General features: G+C 36.1%; 1 protein-coding gene across 1 annotated transcript; it reads left to right on the forward strand.

Moving 5' to 3' along the window:
- The first annotated feature begins 2368 nt into the window (after positions 1 to 2368).
- Positions 2369 to 12343, forward strand: LOC113662375. Its single transcript, XM_047818153.1, has 7 exons — positions 2369 to 2507; positions 3248 to 3556; positions 9935 to 10237; positions 10849 to 10941; positions 11040 to 11111; positions 11249 to 11304; positions 11515 to 12343. The coding sequence occupies exons 1-7, from the start codon at positions 2459 to 2461 to the stop codon at positions 11626 to 11628; spliced, it is 996 nt and encodes a 331-aa protein (XP_047674109.1). The 5' UTR covers positions 2369 to 2458; the 3' UTR covers positions 11629 to 12343.
- The last annotated feature ends 13494 nt before the right edge of the window (positions 12344 to 25837 follow it).

The raw sequence follows: 25837 nt of genomic DNA on the forward strand, positions 1-25837 counted from the left end.
GGTAGTATACTATTAACTGATGTGTGATTCATTCACACACACAAAAAACAAACAAAAACTCAATTGTTGCCCAATTGCTGTGTATTCAGAGTAATAAAACACTTCAGTATCTACTATAGAAGAATCATCTTCGGGGTGGTAACACTTATCACACCACTTTATTGTTGATAATTCTTGCAATTCTTTAAGTTAAATTGTAGTAAAAAGTTCATTAAGACGGTTTACGGCACTACCCCAATTCCTAATAAGTCGGGAAATGCCAAAGAAAATAATGTTGTGATCATGTACATGCATAGAAGACAATAAAGATCTTCCATCTTATTGGAGCAACTGTCTATAGACGAGCTGCAGTAGCAGCTTTGTGACACAAGATGCCAATAAACTGCATAGTCGTGGCGTGAGAAAGCGTTAGGAAGAATCAATAAATAATTTACCAAACTATTATCATTATTATTAGGGCCCGAGCACCGATGGTGCGAAGCCCTATTGTTTTTGTTTATTATTATTATTATTATTATTATTATTATTATTATTATTATTATTAATAATAATAATAATAATAATAATAATCTATCTATCTATCTATCTATCTATCTATCTATCTATCTATCTATCTATCTATCTATCTATCTATCTATCTATCTATCTATCTATTTATTTATTTATTGCACACATTGGCCAATTGGGGTCCCTTAGCATGCTCGAAAATTCTTGAAAATTGGCACACAAGTCAGAGTCGTGCGACGCTAGGCTCGGGCAAAGGCTGGAATACGTAGCGCCCTCTGTAATGCAAAAACAAATATTTGTGCACAGATCTGGCAATTATGTACGCACATGTACGAGAGTTGGTATGCATATAGATCTCATCGACCCGAACAACTTTCGCGCTCTAAACTATGAGCTCCGCCCAACAGGAAGTCAGCCATTTTGAATTATTTCATAATTGCATGCGTTGAACTTTTAGATAGTCCTCCTAGGGAATTCATGCGATTGACATCAAACGTGGTGAACATGATGCAGAGACATTGCACTTGCTAAATTCCGAAGGGATTTTTGATATCTCGAACGGTGCCGCCATGGCGAGGTGCCAAAGTTATGGTGAATTCAGAGAAACAGGAAATGTCTAATATCTAAAGCAAAAAATGTCTTATTGTGATAACATGCGGTGTGTATGTTCGGCCAAGGATTCCTATAGCATCAATGTGCTTATTGTGAGTCCCGGGTATAGCGCCATGAACAGGCCCCAGGAAGTGTGTCAGTCACAAAGGTGGATTTTTTCACCGTTGCATGCAATGAACTTTTAAATACTCCTCCTAGAGAATTCATGCGATTGAATCTAATGCAAAATTGCGAAGGTATGATATCTCAAACACCGTTGAGTCATCGTGTCAAAGTTTACTTTTATTTCAGGCATATTTAAGGCTTTTGGCGTGTTTAGATTAACTTGAAATTTGACACATACTGTACATCACATTTGTCGGCTGTTAAGTGTAGACAAAAAGGTCGGACAAAGGTGTTTCTCTTAAGTGGCTCACTAGCGCCCCCGTTTGTCTAAAATGTGGGGTTTCATTTACCTACAGTCCCCAAATGGGTCAGTAACAACATAAAACATCCCCCCCAAAAAACATGCGAGGGCCCGCCATCGCTGCTTGCAGCTATTATTATTATTATTATTATTATTATTATTATTATTATTATTATTATTATTATTTTCGTTTTTAAACAAGTGGTAGTGTTCCTAAGCTCATGTGGTCTTATTTTATTGTTATCTTATTACTTTCTTTTAAATATTGGGAAACACTTCTGGTTTTTATACTGATGGACATTACAGCTTTGATAGTCAGTTAATATTGCAGCTTCTCCACCAATTTGTGGAACCTTTCTCATTACACCATTGCTGATTCTGATTATGTAATGTTGACTTCCTTCTTGGCTGGTGTGTGAGTACTACATGTAAATTTCATAACCGGTTTTCCTGTCTGTCTTACAAAATTCAACCAGTGGCTATTTCATGGACAATATGTTCTTGAATCTGAAAGGTCTGTGAGGTTTGATTAATCTATTTTCTTTTCAACAGCTCTGATAGCTCTGGTTTTGGCAGACAGATAAAGTTGCAGTTTCCAACACTTTTTTTAAGGATGGAGGACGTTATGGTTTCTATGTAAGGTTATGGTTTCTAGGTTTCATCTAACAACTTCACTTGTGAAATTGGCAAAAAAAGGCACCTAAGACGGATAACAATGATGATACTATGAAATAAGAAAAAAAATAATAAGGGAAAAATATAGGAATAAGTTCATTATTAGTGCTAATAACAATATAGTGTGTGATAGAAAGAATGTTGAAAGATTTTCAAAATAATATGACACAACGATTGTTGTCGGTTCCTGAAAACCAAAGTCTATAAAACAGAGACACTCAGGCAGTGTGTAAGATTGTGTGTGCAGAAGAATCAGTAATGATGAAATATTTATATCTTTTCTCTGTTGTGTCTTATGTCGCTGCAGGTGAGTGAAATTATTTTCTATTACAGAATGGAGAGCGAATATTAGTACTCATGTACTCAATGTACATTTTTACATTTACTGAATTACATCTCTCATTGTCTTTTTGAATGTATCTATTGTAACTTATGAATGTCAGAGAAAAGTTATTTCCCAAAACTTATATTCTTCATCCTGGTCTTAAATATGATAGTTATGTGTGAATTTATGAAGAAATACACCACAGAAACTGTGTAGTATTAATTTCTTCATCTGGTCTGTATTCTTATATTAAGCTATTTAACTAAAATATTTAACTTGTCTTTCTGGGATTTAAAAATACACAAATTGCAAAATCACAAAACTATTATGTAACAAACAGTACTTAGGAACTGGGCTGATAAATAGGAGATTTAGGTTTTAAGTCCATCTGATGATGAACTGGACAATTCCTTTAACCTCATGATTTTTTTTTCTCTCTCAACATCAGCTGTGAGATTTATATTCACATTTGAACCTTTACTAATGATTCCCTGAACAATATAATATAGAAGACTAATATGTAAAGAAAATATAAACAAGCTAACATAATTATCTGCTTACTGGGTGTACCAATTCCACATGAACTGAAAATTCTTAAGTAGACATTTATTAATTGGTCCTCAACAATTATTTGAGGAATTAATTGTACTTAATTAATTGAAATTGTTGTACTTCGTAAAGTATTCGGTAGATTCTGAGTTTTTATATGTTTGTGTCTGTAGGCTGTAATCTTTCTAGTGCTAAAAAAGAGCCAGTAGAAATCACAAGACACAGAGGTGGGTCAGTTCTGTTACCCTGCTCCTGCTCTGACCTGCACACCAAACCTCAGATATTCACCTGGATGACCTACAGAACAGGAAGTCTGACTGACATGTTAAATGATGAGCACTACCGTGGCAGACTTCAGCTGTTTAATAACACTTCTCCTGGTAATCTGTCTCTGCTCATATCTGACCTGAGAGATGAGGATGCAGTAGACTACAGGTGCAGCACTGAGAAGGAATACAGAGACTTCAGGATTTATGTTAAAGGTGAGTAATTTAAATGCACAATAAAATTATTTAGTGTGAAATCATCCTTCATAAGACTTAAAATGAATTTAGTTACATAATTAACAAAAATGTCTACTCTCTTTATTGTACCTAATGGGGAATATATCTTGGAGTCATATAGTGACACATCAGTACAGAGTTATAAATGAAATACCGATTGTGCTTTCAGACTGACCTGAAACTCTCAACTGTTATTGGATTGGCTTTGAAAAATTTCTCAGTCTAATCTATGATTTATTTTGATTAACAGTTTAGTGTTAATAGAACTACATGACATCTGTATAAGCCCTTCTTAACAATTCACATAATCCTACATATTTACATATATATATGTTTATGTTCATGTCAGTTATTAGGAAGGGTTTATTTAGGTGTCATGTGGCCCAAACAAGTTGACATTTAATTAAAGTTAATTAACATTCTCACATTTATTTATTAATGCACAGTTTTTAGCATTTTGTTTGTTGGATATCAAAAATCACAAACACACATTGTTACCACTAGAGGTGTGATTTCTGAGGGTTTATTTCTCTTCACCAGGAACATGTGGAGAGAACGTGGTTACTGAAGGACGTCCGGATTGTAAGGGAAAGCCAACAGATCAGGTTAGCAAACGTAAAATGAGTTATAACAGATCTGTTTCTACCTTTAGAGCTTTTGTTGTATTTGTGATGCACTGCAGGTAACACACATGACCCACACATGCTTTCACTGAACACTGAGTTATAGGAAATGATCTGCTGCTGCTTCTATCAGAACAACACATGGTGTAAGGAAAGAAGTCAGATTTGGAGATTTGTGTCGTCTTTACAGGATTTTACCTGCTTCTTGGGGGTAAACAGCAAAACCCACAGAATGTGTGTTATATGTGTAATTTTCCTCTTCTGTCTTTCCACAGCCTGAACCTGATCTTGTCACTTTCTGTATTAAATAACACATTAACACAGCCGGAGCAGCTCAGGTCCAGATTAACACTGGAGAGAAAACTGAGTACACCAACATTATAACAAACTAATCCAATGTAAATATTCTCAGATGTTACAGAATAATGCTGAAAACATAATAAATACACATCGTGGTCAAGCACAAGATTCTTTTTATGTGTTTGATTTTAAAAGGTTCCAGATAATTGCTTAATATTTACCTTCATTATGTTAGCTAAGGTTCAATTCCCGCCTCCACCTTGTGTGTGTGGAGTTTGCATGTTCTCCCCGTGCCTCGGGGCTTTCCTCTGGGTACTCCGATTTCCTCCCCCGGTCCAAAGACATGCATGGTAGGTTGATTAGCATCTCTGGAAAATTGTCCATAGTTTGTGAGTGAATGAGAGTGTGTGTGTGCCCTGTGATGGGTTGGCACTCCGTACAGGGTGTATCCTGCCTTGATGCCTGATGACGGCTGAGATAGGCACAGGCTCCCCGTGACCCGAGGTAGTACGGAAAAGTGGTAGAAAATGAGTGAGAGTGAGTGAACATAAAGTAACATATTATAACACCTCCTCGGGGAGCCACCACTCCCTTAAAGGTCATGAGAGCGTTAAACTCTGCCCAAGCACATTTCACACATGGGCAGTGCAGACCTTGAACTCCTTCCCCACTCCAGCAAGCCAAAATTAGACCTAAGGTTATTGAAAAAATACTTAAGAAAGTACAATTTCAGAATGCTCACTCATTCTACACTCCTGAAATTGTTACGCCCAGGCGATTGGTTCACACCCATCAACCTGAAGGATGCAAATTTTCACATAATAATATATCCACCCCATAGAAAATTACCTGAGTTTTGAGTTTCAGGGGTTGACATATGAGAACTTGGTTCTCCCCTTCAGACTGTCTCTCAGCTCAAGAGTGTTTGTCAAATGTATGGACGTGGCCTTAACGCCACTCAGAGAGAAAGGCACTCGTTTCGCTACATAAACAGACAACTAGCTGGTAGCTGCTCAGTCAGAACAGAGCGTGAGAGATCACGCATTAATGCTCATAGAGCATCTACAGAAACTTGGTCATTAATTCTTTTGTTCCTCTTGAGCTAAGAGCATTCTATTCCCTACCTTTCACTTTGCCAGATCAGCAAAGGTTGAATTCCTTATGCCCAGTGCATATGTGCGTGGACAGAACCAGAGGGTTCAGAGAAATTGATTAGCTGTTTGTGTCTTGAACTAAACCTTGTTCGGGAAGACCTATCTTGAAACAGCGATTTTCCCACTGGAAAGAGGAAGTGATTTCCCCGCCATATTCCAGCAAGGGTCTTACAGTTCTGCCTGGTTTACATGCACACTCAACAACAGGGATGTCAACTTCTTGGGCTCTCTTTAAAGGGGTCACAATGCAAGTTCAAGTTCAAGTTCAAATCAATATCAAATTCTTTATTTGTCCCCCAATAGGGCAATTCGTTGTGCAACAGATAGTATAACAAATCACACACAATCACACACAATACCAATACAAAAATTGCCTACCATACAGGCATAGTTAAAATAATAAAAACAATAAACTATCAATAAATAGTATTTGAGTCAAAACCCAGCTTAACCCAATAATGGATCCTAGGTACTTATACTCTGTAACAACCTCTATTTCCTGACCATTTATACTATTTTTTTCAGTGTTAGTGACATTGCACCTAAAATCAATACACATGTCCTTGGTCTTAGAGGCATTAAGTACAAGAAAGGCATCCTGACACCATGTAGTAGACACCAAGTGATCAATGACGAAAGCCTGTGAAGTTTCCTCATTGTTCAATAAGCTGACAATAACCGTATCATCAGCAAACTTCACAAAGTATCGGTTGTCAATCACAGAGGGACAGTTGATGTAAGGGCCCATTCATAGAGATGACCATTACAATGCAGGATATTTGTGAGGTGGCGAGTTGGTCCTCACCACACAAGATTTTATAAACTAGATGTTACAGTACAGACACTAGCACATGCTGTACAGAGTGTAGGATCTTGAGTTCTTACTCACCCAGCCCTGGATGTTTGTTATGAATTGGTTGGCAGGTGATTTCCTATACTGAGACCCCAAAACATATGCTTGAAAGAAATACAGGTTAAATAGATCAAATATAGGATAGGGCTTCTGAGGAATACGTGGAAGGGATTTATCCCATAGTGAGACACCTCAGTTAATGCTATCAGCGAACCTGGGTTCTAAACTGTAAAACATGTTACAAATTAAAATTATACTCTTCTGATTAATCTTACTTTTCATAAACACTCTTGACCAGCCTCTAAGTTCTCCTCAGCTCACATATGGTAAACGTGTCTTTAAGACTTCCTGTAATCTCAGGAAACACACTTGCTGGTGAATATACTGATGAACATTACAGCTTTGTTCCAAACACTAGAATTCCTGTGTTCTATAAAGTAAAGTTAATGTTGCAGCATGTGGCAAATTTTGCTGTTAATAAACTCACTAAAGTCAAATAATCTGTGTGTGTGTGTGCGTGTGTATTTTTGTGTCTGTGTGTGTGTGTCTGCATCTATATATATGTGTGTGTGTGTGTGTGTGTGTGTGTGTGTGTGTGTGTGTGTGTGTGTGTGTGTGTGTGTGTGTGTGATGGAGTACTTGATAAAATGTGTTTTCAAAAAAGAGAAATGACATAGTGGTTGTTGTTTCCTGAAAACCAAAGTAGATAAAGAAAGACACTCTGAGGGACTGGTGTGTGTGAAGAAGAATCAGTAATGATGAAGTGCTTATATCTTTTGTATGTCGTGTTTCACATCTCTACAGGTGAGTGAAGTTATTTTTTATTTTCTATTACAGAAAGGAGAGAGAATATTATCCAGTTCTTATTTCAGCTGCTTTGTGTTTAGTTCATGTGGTTTCTGTCCAGACTGGGTTTACAGTAGGGTGGAGTTCAACTCTGTTCCCTAAAAATAAACCAAACACTGTCAAGTGTTTATTAATAAGAGAATTAACAACATTAGCAAGTAATTTATTAGTGGTTGTGTATTTTAATGTCATTTTGACTAAAATTGTATATTTTTAAACCAGCATGTACTTCTAATTAATCTGTTCAAAAACATGTAAATGTACACAAAATGTAATGTTATGTTCTTATTTAGGCTTTGATCATGTGAATGTATCTATAATAGCATAAAGCATAGTAAAAAAAGTCATTTCCTGTAACTTGTAGGTCACTTCTTCAATCTGGTCTTAGCTGTAAATAGATGTATCTGAATTTCACACCTTTTCCTGCTCTCTCTCTGTCACTCTGTTTCCTGCATTACATCATATTTAGAGTTTTTATTTTTTACAATTAGTTACATGCATTTAACACTGTTCACATTTTTCATTAGTTACATGCATTTAACACTGTTCACATCAAAATTGTATTAATTTTCACTGTCGCGTGTCGCGAGGTAAAAAACAGACCCAACTGCAGGATATTCAGGATTTTCAGTTTATTAACTGAAAAAACATGAAACAGGACGAAGACAAAACCAGACATGAAGACAATAGGACTCCGCGCTGCACAAGCCAATGCGGCTTAACTAAATACTAATAATAATCAAGACACATAAGGGACAGGTGTGCAGAGGCGGGGAGAAAAAGACAAGGGCAGGGCAGACACGTGAACACCAAACATAAACAAAAAGGCACATGGCCAAAGTCCAGGCAGAGTCCTGACATTAAGAAAGAAAATAAATCTTAAATTTTTCACTTCATAACCGTCTGTACAAAAGTGTAAATGTGTGGCTCTATGAGCAGTGTTGTGATGCAGTGGGTAGCATCGTCTCCTCACAGCTCCAGGGTCCCTGCTTCTGTCCTGAGCTCAAGTTCCCATCTGTGCAGAGTGTCTGTGTTTGTTCGTTTATTCATGCACCTTGTTATTGAAATATTAGGTATGCTTATTGTAATGTAATGGATAAAGACGCTGTACTTTGTGTCCAGAATGAAAGCAGGGACATTGGCTATGGCAGCATAACTAAAGGGAGATCCAATAGGTAACACAGGCCCCTGAGACATGAAGCAGCCAGTCACTCCACCATCAACAAACCTCGAAAAGCCATTTGTGTGAGGAGTTTTGAAAAAGTGAGCATAGTATTGAAAAATGTAAAAAGTAGTAGTTAAAAAAAAAAGAGTAAATTCTAACTAGGAGAGCTCTGAGATGTAAAATCTTGTCTTGTCTATGAGATGTAAAATCTGCTTGTAAGAGCAGCATTAGCTGGAACAAAACAAATAAATAAAATATTAAGCTTTATTAAAGATTTTGCATTTTTTAAAATGGAAATAAACCAGTAATGCTTCACTATTGGGTATCAGAGTCCTGATTTAAACAGGTGATTGTCATGTCCTTTAAAATCTCTTTGGTTTGCAGCAGAAAATGTTGTGATTTACGAGCAGGGAATATTAATAATTGCAGTATTAATAGTATTATTATTGTTCTTCCCATGTCCAAGTGGGTTTCCTCTGGGTTCTCTGGTTTTCTCTGTCTTAAAAAATATGGCAATAGGTGAACTGGTTAGGATAAATTGCCCCTAGTTATGACTGAGTGTGTGAGGACATGAGACAGAAACACAATTCAGGGTTTATATTTCCAGGTTTATGTTGAGAGAGATTTTACTGGTGTTCTGGTAAAATGAGTTGTTTTGAGGTGTGTGTGAAGTGTTTTGATGGTTATAGTGCATTATGGATGTGAGGTTAACTGTAGTAATGAGCTGCACGCTGGTAAAGAGCTTTGTAAAAGTGACAATAGAATAAATAAATGATAAATGTTTATAAGTTATTATAAAAATACTGGAAACTGATCAGTTTAAAGAAATCTGCACTTTGTGTTGTATTATTCTCTCCAAGTGGTCTTTATTTTCAGATGTAGTTGTAACATTGAGTCAAAACATGTGGAACAAATACACACATGATCACAGGATAGTGTAACACACACAGTAGTGAGGAACTGGGCTGAGAAACAAGAGATTCAAGTTTTGAGTTCAGCTGATGATGTTCCACTACTGACCCTGTGTGTTTAAGTAAACCTCTTAATGACAAACTGGACAATTCCTTCAACCTCATGACTGTGAGCTTTATATTGAATGGTGAACCTTTATTAATTATACCAAAACTAAGATACTGTATAGAACCATCATAAATAAACAAAATATGAACAAAGAAACATAATAATCTGTTTGCTGGATGTACCAATTCTCTATTCATCACTAAATATTTATTTATCTATAATTTTTTACATGAAATAATAATTCTTATGTAGAAAGTAGATGTTTAATAAACACATTTTAAGATTTTGAAATTAAATGTACTGAAGAATAAATATTACATTAATAGTTCATCTGAAAATATTGTACTTCATGTTGTATTCAGTAGTTTCTGAGTGTTTGTATGTTTGTGTCTGTAGGCTGTGATCTCTCTAATAAAACTAAACATCAATACATTGGACTCCCTGGTGGTTCAGTTCTGTTACCCTGCTCCTGCTCTGACCTGCACACCAAACCTCACACATTCACCTGGATGTCCTACAGAACAGGAGGTCTGAAGGACATGTTAAATGATGAACACTACCGTGGCAGACTTCAGCTGTTTAATAACACTTCTCCTGGTAATCTGTCACTGCTCATATCTGACCTGAGAGAAGAGGATGATGTAGACTACAGGTGCAAAACTGAGAAGAGACACAAAGACATGCGTATTAATGTTAAAGGTAAATAATTTAAATACAGAATAAAAGTTTTAGTGTAAAATCATCCTTAATCATACTTAAAATGAATTATAGTTACATATGTAATAAAATGTCTACTCCATTTACCATAACTGAAGGGGAATAAATTTAGGAGTCATATAGTGACACATCAGTATTAAGTTATAAATGACATTAAATACTGATTATAGTGAAATAGTGATCTGTCTTTATGTTTTCATCTGATTTACAGTCAGAGAAATAAAATATAAAAATCTATATCTGACATGTTTGTCATATCTCTCAGTCTTCACCTCAGATGATAAATTGTCATGTAGGTTCATGGCAGTTGTTTATGTAGGTGTCATTTAACCTCATTAACATGACCCTAATTATGTTACCTTTTTTTATAAAGTTTTTACAGACATTGTTTCATCAATGACTGCGCATGAGTGTCATGTGTCATTACTAACAGTGAGTAAAAACAGACTTTAGATTTGAAGGTTTGTCTTTTCAGGAGGAAGAAGAGAAACTTCAACATGCTCAGGAAAAACAAACAGAAGACCTCCATACTAATTACACATTACTAACAGTGATAAACAGTCATTATTTTTAAGTTTTGTCTTTTTTTGTAGGAAGAAGTGACAGAGGACCTCCAACAGAACAGCCTCAGATCACAACAACACTGGAACAAGACAAACAACCACCACACAGCAGCCTCCCTCTGGGTGCCAAATCTTTTAATCAGTACTGAAAATATATGATAGTATTATTACATTTATTCAAACATTTTATATGTTTTTTGTTGTTGTTGTTGTTTTCACAGTTTTCGGAATTGTGGCTGCTTTTCTGTTGGTGATAGTTGGTGTAATGGCATTTATTTGTTGGAGACGCAAAGGTACAAAACACACACAGATTTTGAAAATGATTAATTAGTACAATTTCCACAAACTTCCTTTTGTGTCTCAATTAAAACACGTCAGTCAGTAATTATATATATTTGATGGTGTGATTTCTGAGGTCTTTTCCCATTAGGACGAAGATGTGGAAAGAACGGAATAACTGAAGGATGTCCAAAGCAGAAGGATCAGGTTAGTGTGCATTAGGCCTGGATTCAGCTGTATTTTTATTGTCATGTGACATCTTCAAGTCTTAAATGTACGGAACAACACATGGTGTAAATAAAGAAGTCAGATTTGGAGATTTGTGTCGTCTTTACAGGATTTTACCTGCTTCTTTGAGACAACAGTAGAAGTAACAGAAGTGTTATATGTAGAATTTTCCTCTTCTGTCTTTCACAGACTGTGCCTGATGTTACTTACTCTACTGTAAGCCACATTCACACAGCCGGAGCAGCTCGGGTCCAGATCAATGTGGGAGAGAAAACTGAATACGCCAGCATTGTAACAAATTAATCTGTAATAAATATATAATATAATGCTGAAATCATACAGTAGATTAAATACATACGATGGTAAGCACTGGATTCACAATATCCATCCATCCATCCATCCATTTTCTACCGCTTATCCGGGGCCGGGACGGGGGGCAGCAGTCATCTTGGTTTATTTCCTGTGATTATTTTATAACTATAAATAGCAGATTGTAAACATGTGGATAATCTTACAAATGATGATTTTAGTGTTTGAGTTATTTTATATCTTTTGTGTAACAATCTGCAAAAAAAAAAAAAAGTTTGTAACTCTGTTTTGTGTAAGACATGGTGTCCTCTTCCATAAAAACTAGAAATTATAGGGGTCTGTGACTTACTTGGTCTTTGTTTGTGTCTGTGTGAACGTGTATATTTCTGTGCATGTGTGTGTAGATACATGCATAAATATGTCTGTGTGTATAAGGTACTACTAGGACAATTCCCTTTAAGACCACTAGAGGGGGTGCTGGCAGGTTGATTGTTACTCCTTGTTGAAGCGTCATGTGATCATGTAATGTGTTATGTTACCTGATCTTAATTTTTCCTAATGTGTTGCCTTATTTATGACCTCGTATAAAGTCGTGTTTGCCATTGTTTTCATTGTCTTTGTTTTCAGTCCTGTTTCTAAGTATTTGTGTATTGTTTTGTTTATGTTGTCATTTTATAGCTAAATAAAACAAGAAAGGTTTTTAATCCTGCACATGGGTCTGATTCATTGTGATTTCCATCGTGACTGTGAGTGTGGGTGGGGTGGGGTGGGGTGGGGTGTCAGGGTTCCTGCAATGATTCTTTTTTACCGGACAAACCATAAACTTAAAAAGGAGTCTAAAACTCAAATATAATATAGATATATCTGGGTTGATGAAAGATTGCCATTGAAATTATTTTGACAATTTTATGAACAGTAACAATGCCACAAACAAAACTAGCTGCTAAAATGTGGCCTATTATGAAACATCTGTTAATTGTAACATCTGTAGCCTGTTTAAAAAAATATGTGTTTTATGCAATTCATTGCATTATTAAGTCCTTCTCTCCTTCTCCAGATGACTTCTTAGTGCTGTCTTTATTTGATTCAGCAGAGAGGGGCTTCTTGACAAGGGCAGAACACAGGACATTCTTGACAGTGGAAAAACTGATGGGAGAGGGCATCGGGCTTGCCGTTCTTGGTGTCAGGATGGTAGGACAGTGAAAAGTTGAATCTACCAAAGAAGAGAGCCTGTTGAGCCTGTCAGAGGTTCAGCCTCTTAGCTGTCCGGAGGTTGTCTGACATGGTAAGTAGGAGCAGGGCGACACTTGTGGTTAGCCCAGTGGACATAACTTTGGGAGGACTAAAGCAAGGTAATGCAAAAAGAGCCAAGGCAGAAGAAACAGACGCTTCAAGAGATCTTGAGTGGAGAACAATGGTGGTTGGTCGCCATAGGTAGCTTGAAAAGGTGATAGACCAGTGGCTGCAGACAGCCTCGAGGCATACTCGACCCACACCAGGTTGGAGGAAAAGGAAGAGGGATATTCGGCACAGAAAGTGAAACCCAGTCTCCTGGTTTATCTGTTCTGTCTGTTCGGTGGACTTTTGGTGAAACCCAGTGGAGAGGCTGGGGAACTCCATCCAAGACGATGTTCTGGTGTATGCCATAGAGCCGGAAAACGTGCCAAAGGTGGCTTATCCTCTTGTCCTCGGTAGAAGGCAAAAACGTAAATCCTACTTGGCAAAAATCTGATTAGAACACAGTAGCAAATCCAAGGCTGACAATTATTGCCATTCGTGGTACATCTTGCTGAACTCATAAATCAGCAATTTGCAAGCTTGTGCAAAAGTTAAACCCCTGTGATCTAAACTCTATTAACTCATGTTAATGATTGAAATTATACTCTTCTTATAAATCTTACTTTTCATAATCACTCTTGACCAGCCTCTAAGTTCTCCTCAGCTCACATGTGGTAAATGTGTCTTTAAGACTTCCTGTAATGAAGATGAACATTACAGCTTTGTCCCAAACACTAGAATTCCTGTGTGTTAAAGTTAATGTTGCAGCTCATGCCTAATTTTTCTTTTCATGTACTAAATAAAGTCACATAATGTGTATAATTTTTTATTATTATAAGTCATTCATTCATTCATTCATTCATTCATTTTCTACAAATTATCCAAACTTCTCGGGTCACGGGGAGCCTGTGCCTATCTCAGGCGTCATCTTGCATCAAGGCAGGATACACCCTGGATGGGGTGCCAACCCATCACAGGGCACACACACTCTCATTCACTCACACACACACACACACACACACTACAGACAATTTTGCAGAGATGCCAATCAACCTACCATGCATGTCTTTGGACCAGGGGAGGAAACTGGAGTACCTGGAGGAAACCCCCGAGGCACGGGGAGAACATGCAAACTCCACACACACAAGGTGGAGGCGGGAATCGAACCCCCAACCCTGGAGGTGTGAGGCGAACATGCTAACCACTAAGCCACCGTGCCCCCTTATTATTATAATTGTTATAATTCTTTTTTAATAATTATTAGTGTGTGTTATTAGCGTGTGTGTGTGTGTGTGTGTGTGTGTGTGTGTGTGTGTGTGTGTGTGTGTGTTTCTGGACAGTATGTGCGTGCGATGAAGTAAATGGTAAATGGCTGGTAAATGTATAAACAGTGTGTTCACATTTTCAAAAGTCATAACAGCGGTCTTTTATTAAAATGCATTTGTCTTAAAGTAAATAAAAAAGTACAGTAAAACAGCTGATTTCTACGAAACATATTCAGAAATGAGAAATGACATAGTGGTTGTTGTGGTTTCCTGAAAACCAAAGTGTATAAAGAGAGACACTCAGTCAGTGTGTCAGTCTGTGTGTTTCACACTGAGGGACTGGTGTGTGTGCAGAAGATTCAGTAATGATGAAGTGCTTATATCTTTTGTATGTTCTGTTTCATGTCGCTGCAGGTGAGTGAAGTTATTTTTTATTTTCTATTACAGAAAGGAGAGAGAATATTATCCAGTTCTTATTTCAGCTGCTTTGTGTTTAGTTCATGTGGTTTCTGTCCAGACTGGGTTTACAGTAGGCTGGAGTTCAGCCCTAAATAAATGTTTATTAATTAGAGAATTAACAACATTAACAAGTAATTTATTAGTGGTTTTGTATTTTAATGTCATTTTTGCTGAAATATTATATTTTTAGACCAGAATGTTCTTCTAATTAAACTTTTTAAAGACGTGTAAACGCACACATCATGCCTTATGTTATAATGTTCTTATTTAGACCTGTTCAGATTTGATCATGTGAATGTATCTATAATAACTCATATAAAGCATAGTAGAAAAGTTATTTCCTGTAACTTGTAGGTCACTTCTTCACTCTGGTCTTAGCTGTAAATAGATGTGTGGGAATTTCACACCTTTTTCTGTTGTCTCTCTGTCACTGATGTCGCCCTGGCCACCAACTTCACTTCCTGCATTACATCATATTTAGAGGTTTTATTTTTATTTTTTTACAATTAGTTACATGCATTTAACAACACTGTGTTAACATTTTCAAAACTCACAACAGGTATATTTGGATTCTCCTATATATCACTTTTCATTGCTTTGATACAATTCAGTAAAATCAATTCAATACATTTCTTTAAATTATTTTTTTGTATAAGTAAATAAAGCTTTTATTTTTTGCCTGTAAGTAATTGTAAATGTATAAACAGTGTGTTCACATTTAGTCATAACAGCGGTCTTTTAATAAAATGCATTAGTCACAAAGCACAAAAAAGTAGAAAGTGATGTAATTGCTTGTAAACAACAAAAAAAATCACACAGTTTTCATTATTATTAAACAAAAGAAAGCAACAAAATGAGTATTTCAACTGAGGAAAAAGTTAGGACACCCTGTGCCATAATAGCTAGTGTTTCCCCTTTTGACTGAAATAACTTCAATGAGACGTTTCTTGTATCCATCTACCAGTTTCTGACATCGACTGGAAGAAAGTTTCCTCCACTCTTCAATGCAGGATTCTTTCAGCTGTGTGATGTTTCAGGGGTTTCTTGCATGCACAGTGTGTTTCATATCACAACACAGGATCTCAATAGGATTTAGATCTGGGCTTTGACTTGGCTATTACAGAAATCTCTGATGTTTTACTTTTCAGCGAGTCCTTGGTGGATTTACTGGTATGATTTGTGTAATTGTCATGTTGCAAGGTCCAGTTCAGCTCCAGCTTCAATTTAACTTCAATAAATATGACTGAGTGTGTGAGGACATGAGACAGAAATACAATCTAGGGTTTATATCCAGTATTTCCAGGTTTATGTTGTTGAGAGAGATTTTACTGGTGTTCTGGTAAAATGAGTTGTTTTGAGGTGTGTGAAGTGTTTTGATGGTTATAGTGCATTATGGATGTGAGGTTAACTGCTGTAATGAGCTGCACACTGGTAAAGAGCTTTGTAACAGTTACAATAGTATTGATAAATGTTTATGTCATTATAAAAATATTGGAAACTGATCAGTTTAAACAAATCTGCACTTTGTGTTGTATTATTCTCTCCAAGTGGTCTTTATTTTCAGATGCAGTTGTAACTTTGTTGTAAGCTGTAGTTGTGCAGTTGCAATTGAGTCAAAACAAGTGGAACAAATACACACATGATTACAGAATAGTGTAACACACACAGTATTTAGGAACTGGGCTGAGAAACAAGAGATTCAGGTTTTGAGTTCAGCTGATGATGTTCCACTACTGACCCTGTGTGTTTAAGTAAACCTCTTAATGACAAACTGGACAATTAATTAAACCTCATGACTTTTTTTCCCTCACCATCAGCTGTGAGCTTTATATTGACCGGTGAACCTTTATTAATTATACCAATACTAAGATATAGAATAATCATAAATAAACAAAATATGAACAAAAACAAATTACCTGCTTGCTGGATGTACCAATTCCCTATTGATCAACAAATATTGATTTATCTGTATATTTTTTTCACATGAACTAATAATTCTTAATTATTATCTAATAATAATTATTAGACTGTTTTTTTGGAAAATGATGCTCTATTTTAATGAGTATATCTCAAAAACTACAGTGTCTATTTGAATAATTCTGGTAACAAAATAAAGGTAACACTTGTGAGATTTCTGCAGAAGCAGAATATATATTTAAATAAGTATATTATTATTACCAGACCAGAGTAAAAGTATCTGGAACACAGAAAAAAATTGAAAACGAATTCCGTCTGACAAACAAGTTCAATTCCACAGAGAATAGCCCCATCTAAACCTTCATATTGAAGCCTACATACTCTAGATATCAAGTTTATAACCTCATTACCATTAACTGTTTAAAGCCAGATTTATCTCTTGTGTATCAGATATATTAAAGAAGCAGGGCTGTCAAGTGTCACACATTGAGAATGACAGTCACGCATTTGGGTCGTTTATCACGCTCTCCCACCACACATCGTATTTCTCACGCAGAAAAACTTTTTGACTATTTATCATATATTTAATAAGACGCAGCGCCCAAAATGTATCTGTCCGCACCGCTGTCTCTATGGAACCGGCAGGAATCAAGCGCGTCTCCCCTGGAGTTTCTAATCGAGCGTGACACTTATCAGCCAATCAAAAAAAGAGGCTACACAATAGCCAATCAGAGAATAGCACTATTGTATATTGGTAAGATTTAATGCAACAACCATTGGAAAAAAGCATATCCTTTGAGCATCAGTTTTTCATGAGTGTCTGTAACTTAGCCAACAATTTTACAGCCTAGTACACTGACACCACCTGCTCAGAACAAGTAGTCTAGGCCAGTGGTTCTCAAACTGGGGGCCCTGAGATTGTGCCAAGGGGACTCTGGCTTTATGACATTTTATAAAATTAAGAATTTATTTAAAATATGTCACTCTTGCCTGTCTTCAAAACTCTCCAGGCCGACTGTAGCAGCAACCAGTAGCCACTAAGAGGCTGAGTATAGAGGGAGTTAAAGATGACGTGTTTGAGATGCATACAGGTGGTTGGTGACATCTCCTGGTTACAAAACAGCTCTAAAATGACAAAATATTCTTGTGATATTTTAGCCCGCCTGTAATCGGTTCAGCTTTCGAATCAGGGCAGCAGATTTGTGTGTTTAAAAACCTGATCTAATGGGCAGTAAAGTCCGTGTGTCATGGATGAGTCAAGGCGCATAATGAGTGGAGTGTTTGGCTTTGTTCAGCCACAGACAAATACAGGAAGGGCACAGACAATAAGCAGCAGTTTCTTTTGACGGCAGAGACATGAAATTTTGTAATTTAACTTTTTTTCTTGGAATATGATTTATCATCCTGAAACACCAAAGGTAAGAGTAAAGGTGGTGCCATGGCTGCTCGGTTGCTTTGTCGTTTTTTTCCTTGTATTTCTGTGAATATTGGTCACACAGTGCTGATCCTTATACTGTTGGATTCTGTGGAATCTCGTCTTTCTGACTGAACCAAGGTTGTGTTTGTGTTGCGTAACAGATGATTATAGGATTATAAAGTCCTACAGATGACATGTTTATGAAGTGTGGGGTTGTCCATTTAAGTGCTTGGTGTTGAAATACTTTATTTAATTAGAAATCGTGTTTATAGTTTATCGCATAGTGAAGTTTTTCCCCGTTGTTTAGCATGCTGCATGTTTAGATACATAATACATAAATATATTTATGAAGTTCATTTGCATGTTGGTGGCCAATCTACATTTCAAAATTTATGAGTTAAATGTACTGAAGAATAAATATTTCTTTAATAGTTCATTTGAAAATATTGTACGTCATGTTGTATTCAGTAGATTCTGAGTGTTTGTATGTTTGTGTCTGTAGGCTGTTATCTCTCTGCTCAAACTAAATATACATACATTGGACTCCCTGGTGGTTCAGTTCTGTTACCCTGCTCCTGCTCTGACCTGCACACCAAACCTCACACATTCACCTGGACGACAGACAGAACAGGAGGTCCGACTGACGTGTTAAATGATGAACACTACCGTGGCAGACTTCAGCTGTTTAATCATATTTCTCCTGGTAATCTGTCTCTGCTCATATCTGACCTGAGAGAAGAGGATGGGGGATACTACAGGTGCAGCACTGAGAAGGATTACAGGGACATTAGTATTTCTGATAAAGGTAAATGATTTAAATACACAATAAAAGTTAATATTTAGTGTAAATTCATTCTTGATCATACTTAAAATTATTTATAGTTATATGTAATAAAATGTCTACCCCATTGACCATAACAGAAGGGAAATTAATTTAGGAGTCATATAGTGACACATCAGTATTAAGTTATAAATGACATTAAATACTGATTATGGTATCAGACTTGAACTTTGGACTGGTGTTGGATTGGATTTGTGATATTTCTCAGTCTAAACTAAGATTTATCCTCATAACATTGTAGTGTTTATAGAGCTACATGTCAACTGACATAACACATAAACAGTAATAAAGACTTCATTAGATGTTACTGTCAACTTGTTGAGTTTTTTTTTATCTTAATATCTGATACATGACAATAAATGTTAATATGACATTAAACATTAAAACCAAACTCTAATTTACTGTCAAAGAAACTCTACATAACACACTAGATCTGGTGTTTATATTAATTTAACATGAACGTTGATGAACAGTCTGTACATCAGCTGATACATTAGGAAGTCTTTTTAAATACATGTCTTTATAAATATTGATTTAGGTTCATGTCACTTATTATTAGGAGTTAGTAATCAATACTGTGTTCACGTTTTTAAATCTTTTCACACAGTGAACACAATAATTGTCCTGAATTATGTGTACTGAATTATGTATCACTTTTCTTTAATTTGACACAAAAAGGATTAAAGAATAAATATTTTAAATATATATAAGTTAATTTAAAAATATTGTACTTTATATTGTATTCAGTAGATTCTGAGTGTTTGTATGTTTGTGTCTGTAGGCTGTGATCTCTCTGGTGATAAACATCAGGTAGCTATTAATGGACACCCTGGTGGTTCAGTTCTCTTACACTGCTCCTGCTCTGACCTGCACACCAATCCTCAGACATTCACCTGGATGACTAAAAGAACAGGACACTGGACTGACATGTTATATGATGAACACTACCGTGACAGACTTCAGCTGTTTAATCACATTTCTTCTGGTAATCTGTCTCTGCTCATATCTGACCTGAGAGAAGAGGATCAGAGAGTCTACAGGTGCAGCACTGGATTAAGGGAATACAGAGAAATCAGGATAAATGTCAAAGGTAAAACATTTAAATACCAAATATTTAAATATCCAGAGTGTGCGAAAGGGCAAATACAATCACTCTGTAATACAATCACACACCCCTCACATCCAGCACACTCACTCTTTGAACTGTTGCCATCTGGCCGACGTTACAGAGCCCTGAACACCAGAACGACCAGACACAGGAACAGTTTCTTCCCTCAGGCAATCCATCTGATGAACACTTGACATATACTGAACACACAATACTATTCTTATATTATTTACTTAAAACACATACTTACTTATTTATATTTCAAATGTAATTTTTTTCCACTGTACATACAAACTTTCTATACTTTATATGCGTTCGTGTCTTGTCAATGTAATTCTGTTACACTGTGGAGCTTCTGTCACTAAAACAAATTCCTTGTATGTGAAAACATACCTGGCAATAAAGCTCTTTCTGATTCAGATTCTGATAAGTTTATGTTGTGCAAACAAACCTGATGAGAACAGAATTATAGTCATATATGTAACAAACATGTCTTCTAAATTTACCATAACTGATGGTTTTACTCTACGAGTCATAGTGTGTCACATTAAAATGACACCTATTTGGTGTGCAGGTCAGAGCAGGAGCAGGGTAACAGCACAGAAACACCTTTGTGTCATGTGATTTCTGTCTGATTATCATCACCAGAGAGAGCACAGCCTTCAGAATACACCTTCATTACTACTGTCATAAACCTACATAAGCATTAATAAAAGCTTCAGAAGTTGTTGTGTCTTCATGTTTTGTTCTGATTTACAGTCAGAGAAATAAAATATAGAAATCTATATCTAATATCTTTGTCAATTCTCTCAGTCTTTACCTCAGATGATACTTATTACACTTTATAAATCATGTAGGTTCATGCCAGTTTTTGTTTATGTAGGTGTCATTTAACCTCATTAACATGACCCTAATTATGTGTTAAGTTTTAGTTTTAAGGAGGTTTTTACAGACATTGTTTCATTAACAACTGAGCTTGAGCATCATGTGCCATATTACTAACAGTTATTTGAAACAAACTTTAGATTTATTAAGGTTTGTCTTTTCAGGAAGTAGAAGAGAAACTTCAACACGCTCAGGGAAAACAGACAGAAGACCTCCATCAGAACAGCCTCCAAATAAAACAACAAACTCTCCACCTGCATCATCCTCAACAACACTGGAACAAGGTAAACACCATGCTTTACTCCAGGGTCATGTGTCGTATTACTAACAGCATTATTCTTAAATTTTGTCTTTTTTGTAGGGAGAAGTGAATCTTCAACACGCTCAGGGAAAACAGACAGAAGACCTCCATCAGATCAGCCTCAGATCACAACAAACTCTCCACCTGCAACATCCTCAACAACACTGGAACAAGTTAAACAACAAACTCACAGCAGCCTCCCGCTGGGTGCCAAAACTTTTAATCAGTACTGAAAATATATGATAGTATTATTACCTTTATTAGAACATTTTATATGTTTTTGTTGTTGTTGTTGTTGTTTTCACAGTTTTCAGCATTGTGGCTGCTTTTCTGTTGGTGATAGTTGGTATAATGGCCTTTATTTGTTGGAGACGCAAAGGTACAAAACACACACAGATTTTGAAATTGATTCATTGGTAAAATTTCCTCAAACTTCCGTTTGTAACTCAATCAAAACAAGTCAGTCAGTAACTAAATAAGTTTTATGGTGTGATTTCTGAGGTCTTTTCTCATTAGGAAGAAGATGTGGAAAGAACGTGATAACTGACGGACGTCGAAAGCAGAAGGATCAGGTTAGTGTACATTAGGCCTGGATTCAGCTGTATTTTTATTGTCATGTGACATATTTTAGTCTTAAATGTACGGAACAACACATGGTATAAATAAAGAAGTTAGATTTGTAGATTTGTGACAACAGTAGAAGTAATAGAAATGTTATATGTAGAATTTTCCTCTTCTGTCTTTCACAGACTGAGCCTGATGTTACTTACTCTACTGTAAGCCACATTCACACAGCTGGAGCAGCTCGGGTCCAGATCAACTTCGGAGAGAAAACGGCATACGCCAGCATTGTAACAAATTAATCCGCAGTAAATATATTAATAATGCTGAAATCATACAGTAAGTTAAATACATACCATGGTAAGCACTGGATTCACAATATTGGCTTGGTTAATTTCCTGTGATTTGTTTATAACCATAAACAGCAGACTGTAATCATGTGGATAATCTTAAAAATCATGATTTTAGTGTTTGTGTTATTTTATATCTTTTGTGTAGCATTCTGCAAAAATAAAAAATTAAGTTTATCACTCTGTTTTGTGTAAGACATGGTGTCCTCTTTTCCATAAAAAATATAAATCATAGGGTCTGTGGCTTACTTTGTCTTTAGTCTTTGTTTGTCTCTGTGTGAACGTGTATATTTTTGTGCATGGGGTGGAGCCGAACCCGAATACGGTATTCGGAAAGGCACAAATAGCGTGTTTTTACTAATACTTGTTTCGAACAAAAACTGAAAAAAATTGTATTCGTTAACAAACAAAACTTTATATCAAAAAGCTGCGTTTTCTCATGAGACCGCAGTGCATGCCCGCATAAGTGAGTGAGTGAGTGACAGACATTCAGGAGTCGGAGAGTGGGGGGTAAAAGAGGTGACTGACACAGGCTGCTTCACACAGCAACAGAGAAGGCTCGCCTGAGCAAAAAAAGACTTTACTGCATCACTATTTTTGTTGAATAGATTTTTGTAACTTAACTGGGTCCCGGAGGCAGTTACCTTTCGGGAAGCGGAGTTTGATCGGGAGTTTATTCCATTACGCTGCATTATTGACGTCTGCAGTCGGGTGCTCTCATGTTCGCTCTGTTTACGTAGCTCTGTTAGCTTGGTAATTTAGACAATAGGCTGTTGACAGAGTAACGTTAAAGTTCGGTTAAAAAGGTTAAAACAATGCTTGTGTAGTTGTGTCGAATTGTATGCACTTGTGGGGGCGTTATATGGTACGTTAAAGCTACTCTGTCTTTTGCAGACAACAAGATGTAGGCTATAGGCTAGTTAACCTTAGCATAGCTTCCCATCCATTCATTAACTTAGTTGAAACTCCTCACATGGATTTGGGCAACCAAATAGAAAAGAGTGTGGCTGCTGCTGAGCCACCAGCTAAAAAAACTTGCTCAAGTTCTGTGTGGAACTTTATCTTCTTCCAAGTGAAATATGGTTAAGTTATGGTTAAAATAAAACATTAAAAAAAATAAAAACATAAAAGACACACACAAAAAAAAAACCCTTTGTGTCTTTTTTTTGGCAGATAGTATTAGTATTATGTAGAATACAACTTTTGTTCTGCCAGATCTCCCAGGGGTTGATAAAGTTTAGTTCTTGGAATTCTGTACATTAGAAAGTTCTTTCAGAAGAAGAACAGTTCTTTGATGTAGTATTTGTTTTTATTCTGTCTGTTCAGCGTCCTCCAACAAGGACGGGTGGTGGTGGGGTCATAATGTTCACAATGGTATTTTATTAGTTGTTGGTTTAACCATGGATGAGGTAATGTCTATGTTATTTTCTTTTCAATGCCGTTCCTTGTTACATGTTCAGAAACATCAACCAATATTGCATATCCATAATTATAATGAATATATTTAAAGAATACTTACACTATAACGTAAATTAGAAGTGTGAGTCTTAAAGTTAATGTTGCAGCTCATGCCTAATTTTGCTTTTAATGTACTAAATAAAGTCACATAATGTATATATACATATATATATATATATATATATATATATATATATATATATATATATATATATATATATATATATATAAAATATTGTGTGTGTGTTTCTGTACGTGCGTGCGATGAAGTAAATGATAGAATACATTTTCAAAACTGAGAAATGACATAATGTTTGTTGTGGTTTCCTGAAAAGCAAAGTATATAAAGAAAAAATATTTTCCTTAAAAATATTTTGCTTTGCAGTAACAGTAAAAAAAAAAAAAACACGATCAGCAGGTAGGTCTATATATTTTAATATATATTTCAGAACCGGCTGGTAAGGATTCGCCCTGTTTAAATCATTCGGGACAGAATTGCTGCATCTTTCAGTGGGTGTATTTGTGCTTTTGACACCATCGGAAGCTGCAGATGAACTCGACTCATCCATTTCTCCGACCTCATTGCCGCAATATAAGTTTCAATGAAAAAAAAGTACAATTTTAGTGATGGTGATCACATAGGTATGAATTTAAACAAATTAGCATATCGTGACGTCACTGACTGGGTCTTCAACCCGTGCCTTTGGGCGCATCATTGCAAACCTTATTTGCAACCGACAAGTTAGTGCGGCGTCGAGCAGTTGTAATGAATTTTTAAATGTATTATGGCGCCCGAACCCGTATGACTTTGAACGGTGACCGCAAACATTTTGTTTACTGCAGCTGCAGCCATCATTACCAAGCGTGAACCGTTGACTCTGACAGTGAATGAGAGTATGAGATGAAGCACAGGCCATAGTGTGACATCCGGTAAACATAGATGACGTCACAGGTTTTTATTTAAAAGAAAGAACGTAGCCTTCGTTTGTAGGCCTAGGCAATTTATATATTTACAAAATTTACTAAAATATAATGAATATTATTTTATTGCTTTTGTATTAGTTGTTTGACGAGTAAAAAAAAAATTGGTCGGTCTTAACGCAAATTTAGAACCAGCAAATCGGTCAGACTTAAAGCAAAAAAAGAAATTGTTAGAATATTTTTAACGATGGCCTGATTCTAAATGTATAACAGTGTGTTCACATTTTCAAAAGTCATAACAGCAGTCTTTTAATAAAATGCATTTGTCTTACAGTAAATAAAAAAAACAGTAGAACAACTGATTTCTACTTTTGCCTTAGGTGTTATATATTTCATTTAACTTTATACACCCCATTAAATATTCCGTTCTTTATTAAGTGTCAATATATCAGTTTCTTATTTTAATTTGTACCTGTAGATGAAAGTGATGTTAATGCTTGTAAAAAACAAAAAACTCACTTTGTTTTCACTTATTAAACAAAAGCAAGCAACAAAATGAGTATTTCAACCGAGGAAAAAGTTAGGACACCCTGTGCCATAATAGCTAGTGTTTCCCCCTTTGGCTAAAAACAAGAAAACAACAAATTCTCCACCTGCATCAGCCTAAACAACACTGGATCAAGCTAAACAGCCACCACACAGCAGCCTCCTTATGGGTGAGACACTTTTTTTTAAACAGCAATGAATCACATCTGTATTATTCCATCCTTTACCATATTGGTTGTGTTTTATTCCACAGTATTCGGCATTCTGGTCGTATTATACCTGGTATATAGAACCATGAATTCTGCTGTCTACCCAAAAATCCTGAAGGACAATGTGCGGCCATCTGTTCGTGACCTAAAGCTGAAGCAAACTTGACCTGAATCCTATTGAGATGCTGTGGCATGACTTAAAAAAGGTGGTTCATGCCCAAACCCTTCAATGTGGCTGAATTACAACAATTCTACAAAGATGAGTGGACCAAAATTCCTCCACAGCGCTATAACAGACTCATTGCAAGTTATCGCTAATGCTTGATTGCAGTTCTTGCTGCTAAGGGTGGCCCAACCAATTATAAGGTTTAGGGGGCAAGCACTTTTCACACAGGGCCATGTAGGTTTGGATTTTGTTTCCCCTTAATAATAAAAACCTTCATTTAAAAACTGCATGTTGTGTTTACTTGTGTTATTTTTATACACATATTTAAATATGTCTGATGATCTGAAAGATTAAAGTGTGACAAACATGCAAAAAAATAAAAAATCCAGTAGGGAGCCAACACTTTTTCACACCACTGTATATTGTATACACTATGGCCAAGCATGGGATTTACAAATGCTTCAAATAGTTTGCTACAATAATATTTGTTTTTTATACATTTTAAATGTATAATACAATTC

The sequence above is a fragment of the Tachysurus fulvidraco genome, chromosome 9, assembly GCF_022655615.1.
Source record: "Tachysurus fulvidraco isolate hzauxx_2018 chromosome 9, HZAU_PFXX_2.0, whole genome shotgun sequence".
In the NCBI taxonomy this organism is placed as follows: Eukaryota; Metazoa; Chordata; class Actinopteri; order Siluriformes; family Bagridae; genus Tachysurus; species Tachysurus fulvidraco.

Bases quoted from the DNA above. Each gene is read 5' to 3' on its own strand.
- LOC113662375 (XM_047818153.1), top strand. From the start codon at position 2,459: ATGATGAAATATTTATATCTTTTCTCTGTTGTGTCTTATGTCGCTGCA. The intron at 11,112-11,248 runs GTACAAAACACA...TTTTCCCATTAG, and splicing joins TATTTGTTGGAGACGCAAAG to GACGAAGATGTGGAAAGAAC. The intron at 11,305-11,514 runs GTTAGTGTGCAT...TGTCTTTCACAG, and splicing joins GTCCAAAGCAGAAGGATCAG to ACTGTGCCTGATGTTACTTA.